Source organism: Erythranthe guttata, chromosome 11 (assembly GCF_056151865.1).
Source record: "Erythranthe guttata isolate IM_541 chromosome 11, IM_541, whole genome shotgun sequence".
Classification (NCBI taxonomy): Eukaryota; Viridiplantae; Streptophyta; class Magnoliopsida; order Lamiales; family Phrymaceae; genus Erythranthe; species Erythranthe guttata.
The window spans coordinates 10,409,750-10,425,758 of record NC_142543.1 but is presented as its reverse complement, the minus strand read 5'-3'; the positions used below and the strand labels follow the sequence as shown (position 1 = coordinate 10,425,758).

Below are 16,009 nucleotides of genomic sequence, written 5' to 3'. Positions count from 1 at the left end.
TAGATGAAGAAGTGCTTTGCTATTTCGAAAATTTAAAAAAAAAAAAAAAAAAAAAAAAAAAAAAAAAAAAAAAAAAAAAAAAAAAAAAGAGGAAGAGGAAGAAAGGACTTACTTAGCCTTGACCGAAAATTCGCCTCTTGTTGAAATAGGAGACTTTGAAATTATAGATAGTGACAGTGGAGTTTGAGAGTGCATTTTAATCTTGGACATTGGAGGTATTTATAGAATTTTTTGAGAGCTCAAAGGCTATGGAGAAGAAAGGGAAATACATATTTTTGTGGGGGTGATTTTGCAATATTTTGGAAGAGGTGTGGTGGTGGTTCTTGGTTGGCTAGAGCTTGAGAAAATGGTGGCTATGGAGGTGGTTTGGGGCTGCCGAAAATGAAGGGATAGAGGAAGAAGAAGAGTGACCTTTGGGCTTGCTAAAGTTGAGTGTGGGAGTGGTTAAAGGTGTGCCTAGCTAATGAGGAAGATAAGACTTGGGTATTTATTTTAATGCTCAAAATACAAGCCTTCTAATGCTTGTCTTCTCCTAATTAACATGAAATTTTTAAACCATTGTGTGTGTGTGTGTGTGTGTGTGTGTGTGTGTGTGTGTGTGTGGCCGAAAATTCAAGAAAATAAGGGAAGGATTTTCTAATTTTCTCCACTAACTAAAAATCCTAAAGTGCATGAGTTAATTTTATTTTCTAAGATTTAGTGCATGCATATATATGATAAAATACTCATTTAAATTCATCATACAAGAATAAAATTTTAGCTCATGGAAATAATTTATTTTACAAATTCGAGAAATATTTATTTCGACATAATATCTCCAAATATTTCATAAGCACATAATTCACGTAATCACATAATTCACATAATCACATAATTCACATAATTACATATTTCACATAATCACATAATTCACGTAATTATTAATCATGCAATAATTATTCTAAATTTCTAATTTAATAAATTTGCACATAGAGGTGGTAAAATAAAATACTAATATTTTATCCAAAATGCGGGGTGTTACAATAATAGAAAACTGCAAATTACAATTCATAATTTAAAAGAATACAAACAATGAACAACAAAGCAAAGAATAAACAGCAAACAGTTAACGGCAAACACAAACAATAACAACAAACACGGTAGACACAAACTTAAATATAATTTCAAATCTGTACAGTAGCAGCAACATGACTATAGTCATATTCAAATATGACTATAGTCATATTTATGTATTAGTTAGATGAATTGAAGCGTACTCCCCCTCCATCTTGTTCGTTAATTTTCTCCCTTTATTTATGTACTTTCGATTTCTCTCTCTCTCTCTCTCTCTCTCTCTCTCTCTCTCTTTTTTTTTTCCTCCAGATCTGAAAATATAATTTCAGATCTGTACAGTAGCAGCAACATGACTATAGTCATATTCGAATATGACTATAGTCATATTTATGTATTTTTTTTCGAATATGACTGTAGTCATATTTGAATATGACTATTGTTGAATATGATTGTAGTCATATTCGAATATGTTCTATCTTTTGTTTCAAGTTGACTTGAAATAACAGGATTCAAATTGTGATTCTTTTGTGATTTTTTGTGTGGATGTTGATTGTATTGTTTCCCTAAACAATAGGGAATCTTAGTTGTTTTATATAATTTGGTAAACATGACTGTACAACACTATATAATCGGAATTTTGAAGCTAAAAATGTAAAACAAGTGCAATATAAAGAAATAATATGACTACAATTGATATAGTCACATATAGTCATATTCAACTATAGTCATATTCGGCGTTGTAAACTGTCCAAAAAAAATTCAATTTTTTGTTTAAAAAAAATTAAAAAAAATATTATTATTAAAAAAATAAATAAAAAATGACTAAATAAAATCCGAAAATAATAAATAATAAAAAATAAAAAATAAAAAATAAATCATTTTTTTTTAATTTGGTAGCATTTTTTAGGAATTTGGAAACATATTTTTAGGAACTAAATTATTATTATGGAAAGAGAGAAAAAATGAATAATTGGGAGAAATTATGCTAATTGATATAAGGGTAAAATTGGGAATACAATTTCTAGGAGTTTATCACAAAGAAAGTTTGAAGGGGTGGACATATCACCATTTATTAACTATATGAGGGGTTTATTGCTAATGACCCCAATTAAAAATGCTTTGCAAACCCGATGTATATTATAAATTTTCGTGCCTCAAGCATTACATATTTGTCGTGCCTTGAAGAACCCCTGTAAGAGTCTTGAAATTGTTTACACATTAGCAAATGAAATGTTGTGAGTTTATGTTTTTCTTGACCTATGTATGTGATTTGGTATCACTGCTGGTGTATTTGTTGGTTTAGCGTTCACCGACAAAAGTTGTGCGTTCCTTTTACTTGGATTGGGAGTGACTCCAAGTTAAATTACTTTTTTGTAATTCGAAGGTCAACATTCTGCCTTGAATCAGCTCGTGAGTCCCCTGTTAAACATGATGAACCGTAACTTTATATTCCCCCTCTAAATGTTACTAAAGAATCCATCTTTTTATTCACATTTGAGTTGTTGATTCAATGATGATAGCTGATCGTAATTTCTAATTTATTTGCAGGCTGTATATGTCCATGGAATTGGGATTGGATTTTGTAACATTATGTGGAAAGAGGATACATGGTGGAAAGAGGCTTAGCTTGTTATGAACAAAGACTCACAAATTTAATTTTTAGGATGTACCCAATTTTGTTATTTTGTGGATATATATATATAGACTCTTTAAAGGAGTTGATAAATGATATATTTGATTATCAAAATGAATGTCTAGTATCTACAAAGATATGTTTTGCATGTCATATTTTAATATTTAAAAGGTATGTGTTCCGAAGAATTTCTAATGTGGATGTAATTAAAAATTGTGAATGAAATTCAGGATTATGTATTCTTAAATTAAAGAATTCATGTTTTGAAGATTTTTTTTATAAGGGAAATTTGTTAGACATCCCTTATTTTGGACATATATAGGTAGAGATCCTAGTTGTTAGATGAATATAGGCATAGGTTCTTTGATCCAATAAATTAATATAAATAAATTAAAATAATTAGTATATATACATAAATACCCTCAATTAATAAGAAAACAAATCTTATATATTATCTCTCTCCAATCTCACGTTAATCTCCCCTATATTTAATTCATCATCTATCTCTTCTTCTGCATCTCCATTCTCACGCCTCTCACTCTCTGTGTCTCGTGCTTCTCTTTTTCTTTTCTTTTTTCTTTTTCTTTTTCTTTTGTTAATGAAGAAATATTCTAGAGAAGGAAAAAACAAGGATCTTTTTAGATTATGAGATGATTTCTTGGTGAAATAATTAAAGAGGACAACAAACATCCCCTCCAAAAAAAAATCATAAATCCAAAATCATAGCCAAAATTCACATTGTGTCTCCCGTACGTAGAACCTTCCCATTGTTTTTGTTGTTAACAATTTCCGTTTCCAGGTTGGTTTAACTTCGTTTGTTGTTTGAAGAATTGCGTTTGATCTTGAGATTCGATTCCTCGGGTTTACAATTTGCAAGGTATGTCTTAAGTTACATTTTACAAACATTTTGTTTAATGTTTTTGTTGTTTGCAAATTGTTCCATAAACAATTTTTTGGTTGATGTTTTTAATGATGCTGATTTTTTATTATTTTTTTTCAGTTTGCCGTTTGCATTTGGCCAAGCCATATAGGTAGTTTTTTGCTTGCAATTCAATAATGCAAGTTTTGCTGAATGTATTTCTTCTGTTTGCTGTTTGCATTTGGCGAACTCATATGTAATTTTTTGTTTGTAATTCAGTAATACAAATTATGGATTTTGTTTTTTTCAGTTTGTTGTTTGCATTTGACGAAATCATAGGTACTTTGTTGTTTGCAATTCAATAATATAAAATCTAGTTTTCAGTTTGCTATTTGCAGTTCGCGAAGTCATATGCGTCGCAGTTCCCGGATCATAGGCGGTGATGGGGATGCAGTGGCGTTTTTAGAGTATGAGTTTGTAAAATAAATTGTATATTTTTATTATGAATTAATTTATTTGTTTTAGTTAATATTTGGAAAAAATATGTTTGGGAATTTGTTTTGATAGAGAGATTTTTGGGGATTTGATTTAATTTGATTTAATTACTGGTATTTTTGCCATAATAAATATTATTAATTTATTAAAATATTAAATTTTGACTTGGATTTACAGCCATAAATTATAATGTAGAGGGACCTATAGCAAATTGCCCCTTTTTTATATTGGATTCCGGTTTTAGGTTTTCGAAGGTTGCAGTGCTAGTAAATAGGTATAAAAAAAAGGGTTAAATACAAAAACACCTCTGTACTATGTACTTTGTATCATTTACCCCCATGTACTACACATAAATACAAAAACCCCCCTGCTATTATATTTTTTCCAAAATATGACGAAAATACCCCTGCTAAACCTATAAATATAAGGGTTTGTTTGAGCCATTTTCCACTATATTTTTTAACATTTTCAGTCAATTTTACTTGGGAAATTTTTATTTTTTATTTTTTCCTTCAAAACATTTAATTACTTAGATTTTTTTTTAATTTTCTGAATAAAAACCTTTTATTTTTGTCATTTTGAATTTATTCATTTTTTTCTTAAATGTCTTCCGGTAGTTCAAATTATCAACAATAATAGGATTGTAAAGATGTTTGTAATCTTAGGATGTTTGAACTACCGGAAGACATTTAAGAAAAAAAATGAAGAAACTCAAAATGGCAAAACTAAAAGGTTATATTTAGAAAATAAAAAAATGTAAGCAATTAGAGGTTTTGGAGAAAAAAATATAAATACCAAAAATTTTCAACGTAAATTTGACCGAAAATGGTAAAATATATAGTGGAAAATGGCTCAAAAGTATATAATATATATATATATATATATATATATATATATATATATATATATATATATATATATATATATATATATATATATATATATATATATATATATATATATGCTTGAGTAGGGCTATTTTCGTCATATTTTGGAAAAAATGCAATGTGAGAGGGGGTTTTTGTATTTATGTGTAGTACAGGGGAGATTTATGATGCAAAGTCCATAGTACAGGGGTGTTTTTGTATATAACCCAAAAAAAATTAAAAATTAATAATAATAATTATAAAAAAAAAAAGAATATATAGACATCTATACCCGACGGTTTTCAAACCGTTAGGAAAAACATTCCCAACGGTTTTTTTTATATATAAAAGTATATACGACGCCTTTTTTGTTAGGAAAAATATTCCCAACGGTTTTTTTATATATAAAAGTATATACGATGCCTTTTTTGTTGACGGTTTTCGGATGGTCTATAACCGTCGCTAAAACTCTTCCCGGCGCTCTTTCACTCTTTCTCGACGGATTTTCTGCGGCGCTTAAAGCCATATATGATGTACTGTTTTAGACACAATAAAAATAATAAATTTAATAAAAATAGGAAATTAAAGTCTCTTATAGTAAATTAGTAGTTGAATATATAGCAAATTGCCGCTTTTGTAAAACTAACGAAAAATGGTGAAGAAATATATATCACCATTAGACATGGCCACGGGTCGGGTCTGACCCGGACCCGGCCCGGACCCGACCCATTGACTGCCCCGCCCCGCCCCGGACCCGGCCCGTTGACCATGGACCCGGACCCGGACCCGACCAAGTACGGGTCGGTTTCGGGTCCCGACTTCTTGGACCCGAGACCCGCCGGGTCTACCCGGCGGGTGGACCCGAAGACCCGGACCCGAGGGCCCGGCCCGAGGACCCGTCGGGTCCACCCGGATTTTTAATGAATTAATCACCAGAAATGCAGCGATTGGGGTTCGAACCCGGGTAACCCGAATGATTCACTGAGCACTAACCACCAGGCCAACCAATATGTTTGATAAAATATAGACAACAAATGTATATAATATAAACCTATGGCGTAAATGATAAATATGTTAAATAAATTATTAATTTTCATATTAATTATTATTAAATAATTTTAATTAAATAATTAACAAATGCAATATAAGAAAAATATATATAATCACAATTCAATACTTCAAAACATCTATTATTAATTAATATATCAATATAAGCTCCACTGTTGAAAAATATAAAGTATTGAATCAATTCAATATATAAACAAATGCGTTGACTTATTAAAAATTGACTTATGTTATTAAAATCGATAGTGTGAAAAAATCGAATGAAAAATAAAATAATATGTTTATTTAAAAAAACAAATTATAACCCATTTCAATTAATTTAAGTCGATTAACCTCAATTGTTGACAATAACTTATTAATATTATTGAGTATTTTATCATAAGATAATTATTTATATAAATGGTGTTTATTTTAACAAAAATAGATTATATCCCATTTCAATTAATATTGTTACTTTAAAAATAACATTATATATGACTAGTATAATCAAAATATTATGATGTAATTTCTCTTTTAATAATTGATTTAATTTATAAAAATCGTAGGAATTAAATTGTGGACCATATGATTTAATCGTTTTTTTACATATACATTTTATTCAAATATTAGAATCGAATCGTAAGATTTAAATGGATTAATCTAAAGTCCTTTTAATTTTGATATTATATTTGTTAATAATGTAATTAAAATGATTTAATAATTATGAATATGAAAATTAACAATGCATTTAACATTATTTATTATAATCATTTCATACTGTTTTGTTTATGTTTATGTATATTTCTTGCAAGCAATTTCCCAAATATTTACCTTGTCTCAGTGGTTTGGAATTCTTTTCAGGTGTCTTGTGACCCGGGTTCGAATTCCATCCATAACAATTTTGGACAAAATTTAAAAATCCGGTCCGGACCCGGACCCGGCCCGGAACCGACCCGGAACCGGGTTGACCCGAGCGGACCCGGCCCGGACCCGGACCCGCCTTCCCGCGGGTCGGTTTCGGGTCCTCCAAAACTCGGACCCGGACCCGGCGGGTCCGACCCGGAACCGGACCCGACCCGACCCGGGGCCATGTCTAATCACCATTACCTAAAAACATAAATTTATATATCATCATTCTTCAAGTTGCCTGATTCATTAAAAACATATATACAGTAAAGTGAAACGGAATAAGATAAACACAGATAAAGAAAAGAAAAATAAAGAAAAAAGTTAATAATATAACAAAAGTATTACATCCGCCACCAACTTTTCCAGGCAAATCCCTTAAAGGCCATAAATGCTATTTTCCTTTAACAAAATTCTGTAATTGCTAATCATCTTCACGGGTATCTAATTATAAATGATAAATCTACTCCTCATTAATCACATTAATGGCAGTTGAGAAACCATACCGGTACTTGCATATATATATATATATGGCAGACAATTCACGAGTGAGAGAAAAGAGAGAGAGTAATTAAAGAGAGAGACTGAAGAGAGAGATAGAGAGAGAGAGAGAGACAGAGAGGCTTTGGCAGTGTTTTTAATAAATGGACCAGCTGAAACCAAACCCTGCAAATTCATGCCCACTCACCCCTTTGACATTCTTGCAAAGAGCAGCCGTTGTTTACGGCGACTGCCCGTCGGTTGTTTACAATCAGACAACCTTCACATGGTCCCAGACCTACGACCGATGCCTGAGAGCCGCATCCGCCATTCATACCTCTCTGGGAATCCAGAGCGGCGCCGTCGTGTCAGTGGTGGCGCCCAACATCCCGGCCATGTACGAGCTCCAATTCGCGGTGCCAATGGCGGGCTTCGTCCTCAACAACATCAACACCCGTCTCGATGCCCGCACCATCTCCGTCATCCTCCGTCACAGCGAGTCGAAAGCCGTCTTCTTCGACTCCCATCTCCGCTCTCTGGTACTCGAATCAATTTCTCTGCTTCCGCCGGAATTCCAGCCACCACCACTTCTCATACTCATCGCCGCCGCCGATGATGATGATGTTGATGGTGATATTAACGGCGGCAGGTCAAAGTCAAACACTAGTGTTGATGATCTCATCGCTGATACTTACGAAGGTTTGGTGCAGAAGGGGAATCCAGATTTCAAATGGATCTCTCCAAAGAACGAGTGGGACCCAATGACTCTGAATTACACATCAGGAACAACATCTTCTCCAAAGGGTGTCGTTCACTCCCATAAATCCATTTTCATCATCACTTTCGATTCTCTCATCAATTGGTCGGTCCCGAAGCAGCCGATCTACCTCTGGACGCTGCCGATGTTCCACTCAAACGGGTGGAGCTACACCTGGGGAATGGCGGCCGTCGGCGGAACAAACATCTGCCTCCGGAAGGTTAACCCACGTGTCATATATGAGGCAATCAATATGTATAAAGTCACCCATATGTGCGGTGCTCCCGTGATCCTAACAATGCTAGCAAACCACCCACTCGCGAGGCCGCTCAAGACCCCGGTTCAATTCATGACAGGTGGGGCGCCACCGCCGGCGGCGGTGGTTCTCCGGTCGGAGTCTCTTGGGTTTGTAGTGAGCCATGGTTATGGGATGACTGAATTGGCCGGGGTGGTGGTGTCGTGCGCTTGGAAATCGAAGTGGGACGAGTTTCCGGCGGGGGAGAGGGCGAGGCTGAAGGCAAGACAAGGTGTGAGGACATTGGGGCTGACGGCGGCGGACGTGGTGGACCCGGAGAGTGGGAAGAGTGTGTGTTGGGAAAATTGGTTAAAAAATTGAGTCATGAACAATTTTTTATCAATGTTATTGTACGGTCTAATTGAGTATATAAATGAATTTTGGATTAGAACCAATTTTGTGGTGAATGAAAAAATTACTAGTCCAAAATATAAGGAAAGTGGGATTTGAGTTATCCCACATTGGAAAAGTAGAGAAGTACTGAGCTGTATATATATCAAAATATTGGGACGGGCCAAAAACATTAGGTCATGGATTTTTAACCCATTGGGCCCTTATTACTCGAAGCCCATCTCGATTGGTCTGACTGGTCTGAATTGGTGCGGCCGAACCAATGCAAACCATTCGGCTCAACTCGAAATGGTGCAACCACTCCCAATTGGCTCAACTCGAAATGGTGCAACCATTCAAACAAAAGGTACCTTTTGCTCCAAAGGACACTACTTTTCGAACCTTATAAATAGACCATAACTTTCCCAAAATTCCTCACTTCAATCAAAAAAATAAGCCTACTACATATTAAGCCTACCCTTCACAGATTCTCTCGAAAAGTTCTACACAAAGTACAGTTCGTCGTACTTGGGATTTGGAGTGCTCCTATTCCAAGTTTAGCCGTTGTATCTTGGGAGACGATTTCCATTTAATCCGTTAGCACCGTTGCGGGGAAATTTCGTCTTAAGGACAGAGTCAACTCGCCTCGGCTAATCTTTCCGTATTTTCACTAATTAATTTGTTCAACCAATTTACTAAATTCACTACCCGTTTTATGTATCGGGAACAACAATCTTAAGACGAAATCTTTGTGATTTAGTAAATTGTGTTTTCTGCACACGTTGGTAAACGAGATGGAGAAGAAGATAGTCTGCCAAAAATCAAGAAGTTACAAAATACAATTGGAGAAAGTTCATTTTCGGACAGAACATGAAGTCCACATTCTTTCCCATTTTCAAAGGTGTTAAAGTCCGAATATGGCAAATTAACATTTCACAGAAGTTGTAGATAATCAAGTTAGCTTTCCAGAACATGTTAAATCGTCACAATCGGAGATCGTATGAGGAAGTTATGATGAAAACACGAAAGGGTGGCAGAACTGCCGATGCACCTTTTCATGAGAAATTACAACCGTTGGTGACCAATGCAACTCGTCGCATATCAACGCATCACCAATGTCCAATGCACGAAATTTTGGTGAAAGAGGACTGAATCGAAGATCAATAATGAGGTTTTATATTATTTTTGATTCATGAATATTATTTAATAATTTTTTCTGGTTCCATTGTAGGTGCAAATTTACAGCACACCTATTCCGACTTCGAGGCTTATTTTGATCATGATCCAGTCCGAATCTCAGAAAACGTAAAATATAAAAGTTGCAGAAAAGTTTGTTGGCTGTTCGGATCATATTGAATCAACAAAATCGGACTTCAGACGGAAGAGATATGAATAAATCATTCAGCACTGCCATAATATTGACACAATTTGGTGCTACCCACAAAATTTTAAATTGACGAACATATAATTTATCGGGTACGTTTTTTAATTATAAGATATCTATTTGTGAAATATATTGATAATGCTATATGATGGTGGATTATTGCATGATAGTTTAATTTTCTATGTGGAAGCATGGTAAACCATATACAATATATATGCTTAATGAATATTCATTATGTTTGTGTATGTACATAAATAATAGAAATATGTTTATCCTAAATAAAATAAAGTGATAGCGTATGTGCTAATTATTTGAATAAGTTTATCATAAACCGCATGATAAGTGCTATACTAATGACATTTCTCATGAAAATGCAATATAGTTTGATATGGGATTAACTTTCTCCCAATTTTCATTTGATGTGGAACTGTCCGGTTGATTGATTTTCGAATATGTGAGTACGTGATCTTATTAACGTTTTTTTTTGTCATGATCGATTAGACTTGTCTCGTATATTAAGTATGATTTACTTAGTAAGAGGAATATTATTATACATATTATTATTTGCGTAAGCCATACTAATTCCTTAGAATTGTGTTATTGCATGGACATGCATTGATTACGTGCTATAGAATTTTTATCAATTCATTATGTTGGATATGAATTTATTTATGCCATGAAATATTATGTTCAAATTTGATGATCGTGTGTATACTATGTATATGTTGATATAATATGCTTGATAAATTGTTTCTTTCTATGATCACAACTAGTATGAAAGACGTGCTCACATGTCAAATATTATGTTTATTATAATATTGATGTACATATGTTTTATATATGAATCATACTACGGTTTAATTAAAAGCATGAATTGAAATAAAATAGAAAGAAAGAGAAGCTCAATTCATGAGAGCACATGAGTAGTTCTTGTCTCAAGAACATAAGAGAAGATCGAATTGTTGGTTCGATTTGATTTTTTTTGATATCACATTTACAAGGTGATGATCTAAAATGTGAATGGATGAGATTGAATTTTATTTTCAAACATCCGAAATAGTTGTTAACAACAATGGATGTTTTGTTGAAATAAAATTCGAGCAGTTTAATTAAGAGCTCGTTTTGTAGAATTAAATCGTTGGATTTGACTGAATTTTGAACAGCATGTTTAGGACATGCAATCCTAAATTATGAATGATTAAGATTAGAATTTATATATTCTAACTTTAATGTTGAATAGTGGAGATCAACCACCATTTGAAGAGATTAATATTCTCTTGTTTATTGACAAGATTTAAGTATCTTGACGAATTTTCTCTTTTGAGGAAAAGGAAGAAATCTTACTATCTCATTTGTTGACAAGATTTAAGTATCTTGAGAATATTTCTCTTTTTGTGATTTCTTGAAATACAATTTCTCTTGTAATTAAATCATATTGGTGATCCAATATATTTCTCTAACTAAAGAAGAAATGTATTTTATTACATTGTGTATCCTTATTGATAAATAAAAAATAAGGATTTCAAAGCATTTAAATGCTATCTGAATGAAAGTTGGAAAATGCAACTTTGACAAATGAATTAAAAAATGAGTATGGAAACTCTTGAAAAAATTTATGGATATCATAATGATAAATTCTAGAATACATACTCTAGAATTTGTGGGGAAAAATAGATATTCCGAGCTAACCACATTAATATTTAGAAATGTGGGGGTCTTTAGGCCCTAAACACATAAATTAGATACCCCGAGCTAACCACATTAATATTTAAAAAATGTGGGGGTCTTTAGGCTCTAACCAGTAATCACATTTATATTTAGAAATGTGGGGGTGTAAGGCCTAGTATAATTAAGTGGATAAATAATGATTGTGCACAAGATAGTCACTCTTGATGCAAATTGATTATATTGTGTTTTCTTGTAAAATAAGAAAATAAATAAGTTCGTAATAAAAGAACTTATAAATGTGTAAGTGGTAAATCATCAAAGTGATGAACAACCAAGTTAATATATGTGTGAGTGGTAAATCATCAAAGTGATGAACAACTAAGTTAATATATGTGTGAGTGGTAAATCATCAAAGTGATGAACAATCAAGATACAACAAGATGGCAAAGAAAATCAATACATGAGTTATAAAATGAACGATGGACAATTGTCTTCTTTCAAGTAGTAAACCATTAAGGTTTAGATGGACTATTCAAAAGAAGAATTAAAATGGTGGTCCAATTAAGCTAAATTAAATAGCTATGGAAAATCTTGATTATTTATAACAAGATATTGAAACTCGTTAAGTGATTCTAAAGTAATATTTGATAAAATTGTGTTATCAAATAGTTCTCATAATAACGAGTGTGACCATTGTGTTTATATTAAAAGCACATGGAAGTGTATGTCCATAGACGACATTATAATCATGAGATAATGATCATGATATTAGTTTGAACGTTGAGAAAATATTGAAAATAGAAATAAAATTATGTTTGATGTCAAAAGACGAGGGTCTAGACGATGTAATCTTATAGATTAAAATCACTAAGACAAAGATAGTCATATTGAAAGTCTCATGTTGAGGCACTACTAGAAAAATTGATCTAGTTATCTAAAGACCAAGGGTTTACCTTGCCAAAAATAATGATGAACAATGGTTCAGTTACAAATATTTTTGGATAGTTTGGCAGCATAATGAATTGCAAACTAGTAAATATGTAATTCCAAAATAAATAATCATTCAATGATATTATAAGGGTTCTTAGGTAATCTAAGTATCGCCTTTAAATGGATTACATTAAAGAAAATATCCAATTGTATTAGGAAAGTACATTGGATGTAAAGAGTCCACTAAGATTATGTATCTTGGAAATCCTCAAACAAAATTGAATAGCTCGATTCATGGTCGAATTCGAATGTATAACTTGAGATAAGGATTATAAAAGAAGTTGAATAAACTTCATAAAATTATTGGAGGATGTTCCGTGTTGGACTAAGTCGGTGTCTACAATTATGAATAAATTGTGATAACCAATCGGTTACGTTAAGGGCACAAACGACATGTATAATGGCAAGTATCGATACACTCGTACACATAAGACCATTGGGCAATTGATCTCAAAAGAAATAATATAACATTGATTATGAAAATCAATGGTTAATAGCGGATCCGCGACTAAAAGTCAACTAAAGAGATCAAACATATTGCCTATCTAGGGGAATGGGATTAAAACCCATAAATTAAGGACAATCTTGGTGGTAACCCAACCATGCTGACTGGAGATCCCAAGAACTGGTTCAAAAGGGACAACTAAGCTAAGAAAGTTCAGTTGAGCACTAAGGAACTCATTCCTAACTCATTCCCGCGAAAGATAATAGTGCTACCTGCAGAGAGGGTAAAGGATAAGCGAAAGCTTTTAATGATTCCAAAACCTTATAACAAAAGGTGAGGTATTGGCAGGATACCTTTAATAGGAGATCACCTATGTAAGTGTATGAAGTGAGGGCCGCTTCAAAAACTTGACAAACACTTATGAATCCAAGATGTGTGTCCATGGCCAAAACGGACACAATCATGAGAACTAAGGAAATGTGAGAATAGTATTGTGTGGGTTGCATTGTCTTGGTTTACACGAACGGCTGACAGTTCAAGACATCGCGTTCACTACTCAGCCTAGTAAATCCGATGTAACTCCACTACGGAAGGTTCAAAGCTATATGCTACCTATCCCGATGCAATACTATTCGTGGGAACTCTAGAGAGAATCGACGCCCTCGTTTTCATTCATGTGGGGGATTGTTGGGAAAATTGGTTAAAAAATTGAGTCATGAACAATTTTTTATCAATGTTATTGTACGGTCTAATTGAGTATATAAATGAATTTTGGATTAGAACCAATTTTGTGGTGAATGAAAAAATTACTAGTCCAAAATATAAGGAAAGTGGGATTTGAGTTATCCCACATTGGAAAAGTAGAGAAGTACTGAGCTGTATATATATCAAAATATTGGGACGGGCCAAAAACATTAGGTCATGGATTTTTAACCCATTGGGCCCTTATTACTCGAAGCCCATCTCGATTGGTCTGACTGGTCTGAATTGGTGCGGCCGAACCAATGCAAACCATTCGGCTCAACTCGAAATGGTGCAACCACTCCCAATTGGCTCAACTCGAAATGGTGCAACCATTCAAACAAAAGGTACCTTTTGCTCCAAAGGACACTACTTTTCGAACCTTATAAATAGACCATAACTTTCCCAAAATTCCTCACTTCAATCAAAAAAATAAGCCTACTACATATTAAGCCTACCCTTCACAGATTCTCTCGAAAAGTTCTACACAAAGTACAGTTCGTCGTACTTGGGATTTGGAGTGCTCCTATTCCAAGTTTAGCCGTTGTATCTTGGGAGACGATTTCCATTTAATCCGTTAGCACCGTTGCGGGGAAATTTCGTCTTAAGGACAGAGTCAACTCGCCTCGGCTAATCTTTCCGTATTTTCACTAATTAATTTGTTCAACCAATTTACTAAATTCACTACCCGTTTTATGTATCGGGAACAACAGTGTGAAGAGAGATGGATTGACTCTTGGAGAAATCGTGGTGAGAGGCGGTTGCTTGATGCTTGGTTATCTGAAAAATCCAGAGGCCACTTCCAAATGCATGAGAGAAGACGGGTGGCTGTACACCGGCGATGTTGGTGTAATGCACCCTGACGGGTACCTGGAAATTAAGGACCGCTCAAAGGATATCATCATAACCGGCGGCGAGAATGTTAGCAGCGTAGAGGTTGAGTCCGTTCTTTACTCCAACCCCGCCGTCAACGAGGCTGCGGTGGTGGCTCAGCCCGATGATTACTGGGGAGAGACGCCTTGTGCTTTCTTGAGCTTGAAAGAAGGTGTCTGCCCCAAGCCGCCGGAGTATGAGATGATAGAATTCTGTAGGGCGAGGTTGCCGCATTACATGGTGCCCAAGACGGTCGTGTTCATGGCGGAGCTACCCAAAACGGCCACCGGGAAGGTGCAGAAGTTCACTCTCAGAGACATTGCCTACAAAATGGGGCCCCTCGCAGCCACGAGTCGGATGTAAACAGACTCAGAAATTAAAAGCAGATAATATTTTTCTTTCATTCGTGATTTACTTTTATACGTTTTTCAATTCTTTCTATTTCAAAAGAAAACTCAAGTTATTCGCTCCTAAATTTTAATTTATTACTTGTACAATTCAAATATCCTTATTATTGAAAGTTTAATTTATTTAGGATTATTTGTACAACATTTTCTCTAGATATTACAGAAATAAACTTCTTGTTTCAATTTATTTAAGATTTTACTTTAAAGTTGAATGCATGGTAATTAAAATCTTACAATGCGATTCCTACCTAAATCGATTTATATCCATGGTTAAATCTTAAATGTCAAAACATCGATTAAATCTTACGATTACGATTCGATTCTTACGGAGTACGATTTTTATGATTCAAGGAAATTTAAGTTTACTGTATTTTTTTTATGATAAAGTTCGATTATAAAGACATTAGACTTTGATTATGAAAAGTTAATTTGTTTATTGTCAACACTTTCTACCTCTAAAATATAATTAATAAATAACAATACAGTATTTTTATTCTACTCCTCATCTGTAGTTGTACATTAGTTTATATTTGATTAAGTCTAAGTCTTTATATTTTTTATATCATTCATTTGTGAATTATGGACACTTTTAATATTTAATAATATTGAATATGAGAATTGATATAGATGTTATAACTTATTGATTTTATTGTGTTGGAAATTTTGTTAAAGCACTTATTGAATTTCAATTTTAAGAGGCAAGATACAACTTTTATAGTTTGACTTCATAAATTCTAAAAGAAATAATTTTTTTTGTTATTACAGTATATAATTCTTATAATA

The 16,009-nt window shown here is 33.5% G+C and overlaps 1 protein-coding gene and 1 long non-coding RNA gene across 2 annotated transcripts; both read left to right on the top strand.

Annotated features, from left to right (window-relative positions):
* Positions 1-2,203: 2,203 nt before the first annotated feature.
* LOC148766991 (uncharacterized) lies at positions 2,204-2,890 on the top strand. Its single transcript, XR_016034381.1, has 3 exons — positions 2,204-2,245; positions 2,357-2,463; positions 2,602-2,890. It is a non-coding gene; the product is annotated as an uncharacterized LOC148766991 (long non-coding RNA).
* A 4,425-nt stretch (positions 2,891-7,315) lies between these two features.
* LOC105954311 (2-methylpropanoate--CoA ligase CCL4) lies at positions 7,316-15,365 on the top strand. Its single transcript, XM_088825435.1, has 2 exons — positions 7,316-8,681; positions 14,660-15,365. The coding sequence occupies exons 1-2, from the start codon at positions 7,501-7,503 to the stop codon at positions 15,180-15,182; spliced, it is 1,704 nt and encodes a 567-aa protein (XP_088681561.1). The 5' UTR covers positions 7,316-7,500; the 3' UTR covers positions 15,183-15,365.
* Positions 15,366-16,009: the final 644 nt, after the last annotated feature.

Excerpts from the sequence above, each read along its gene's own strand:
- LOC105954311 (XM_088825435.1), top strand. The coding sequence starts at position 7,501 with ATGGACCAGCTGAAACCAAACCCTGCAAATTCATGCCCACTCACCCCT. Across the intron at positions 8,682-14,659 it reads CCGGAGAGTGGGAAGAGTGT|TGTGAAGAGAGATGGATTGA; the intron begins GTGTTGGGAAAA and ends CGGGAACAACAG.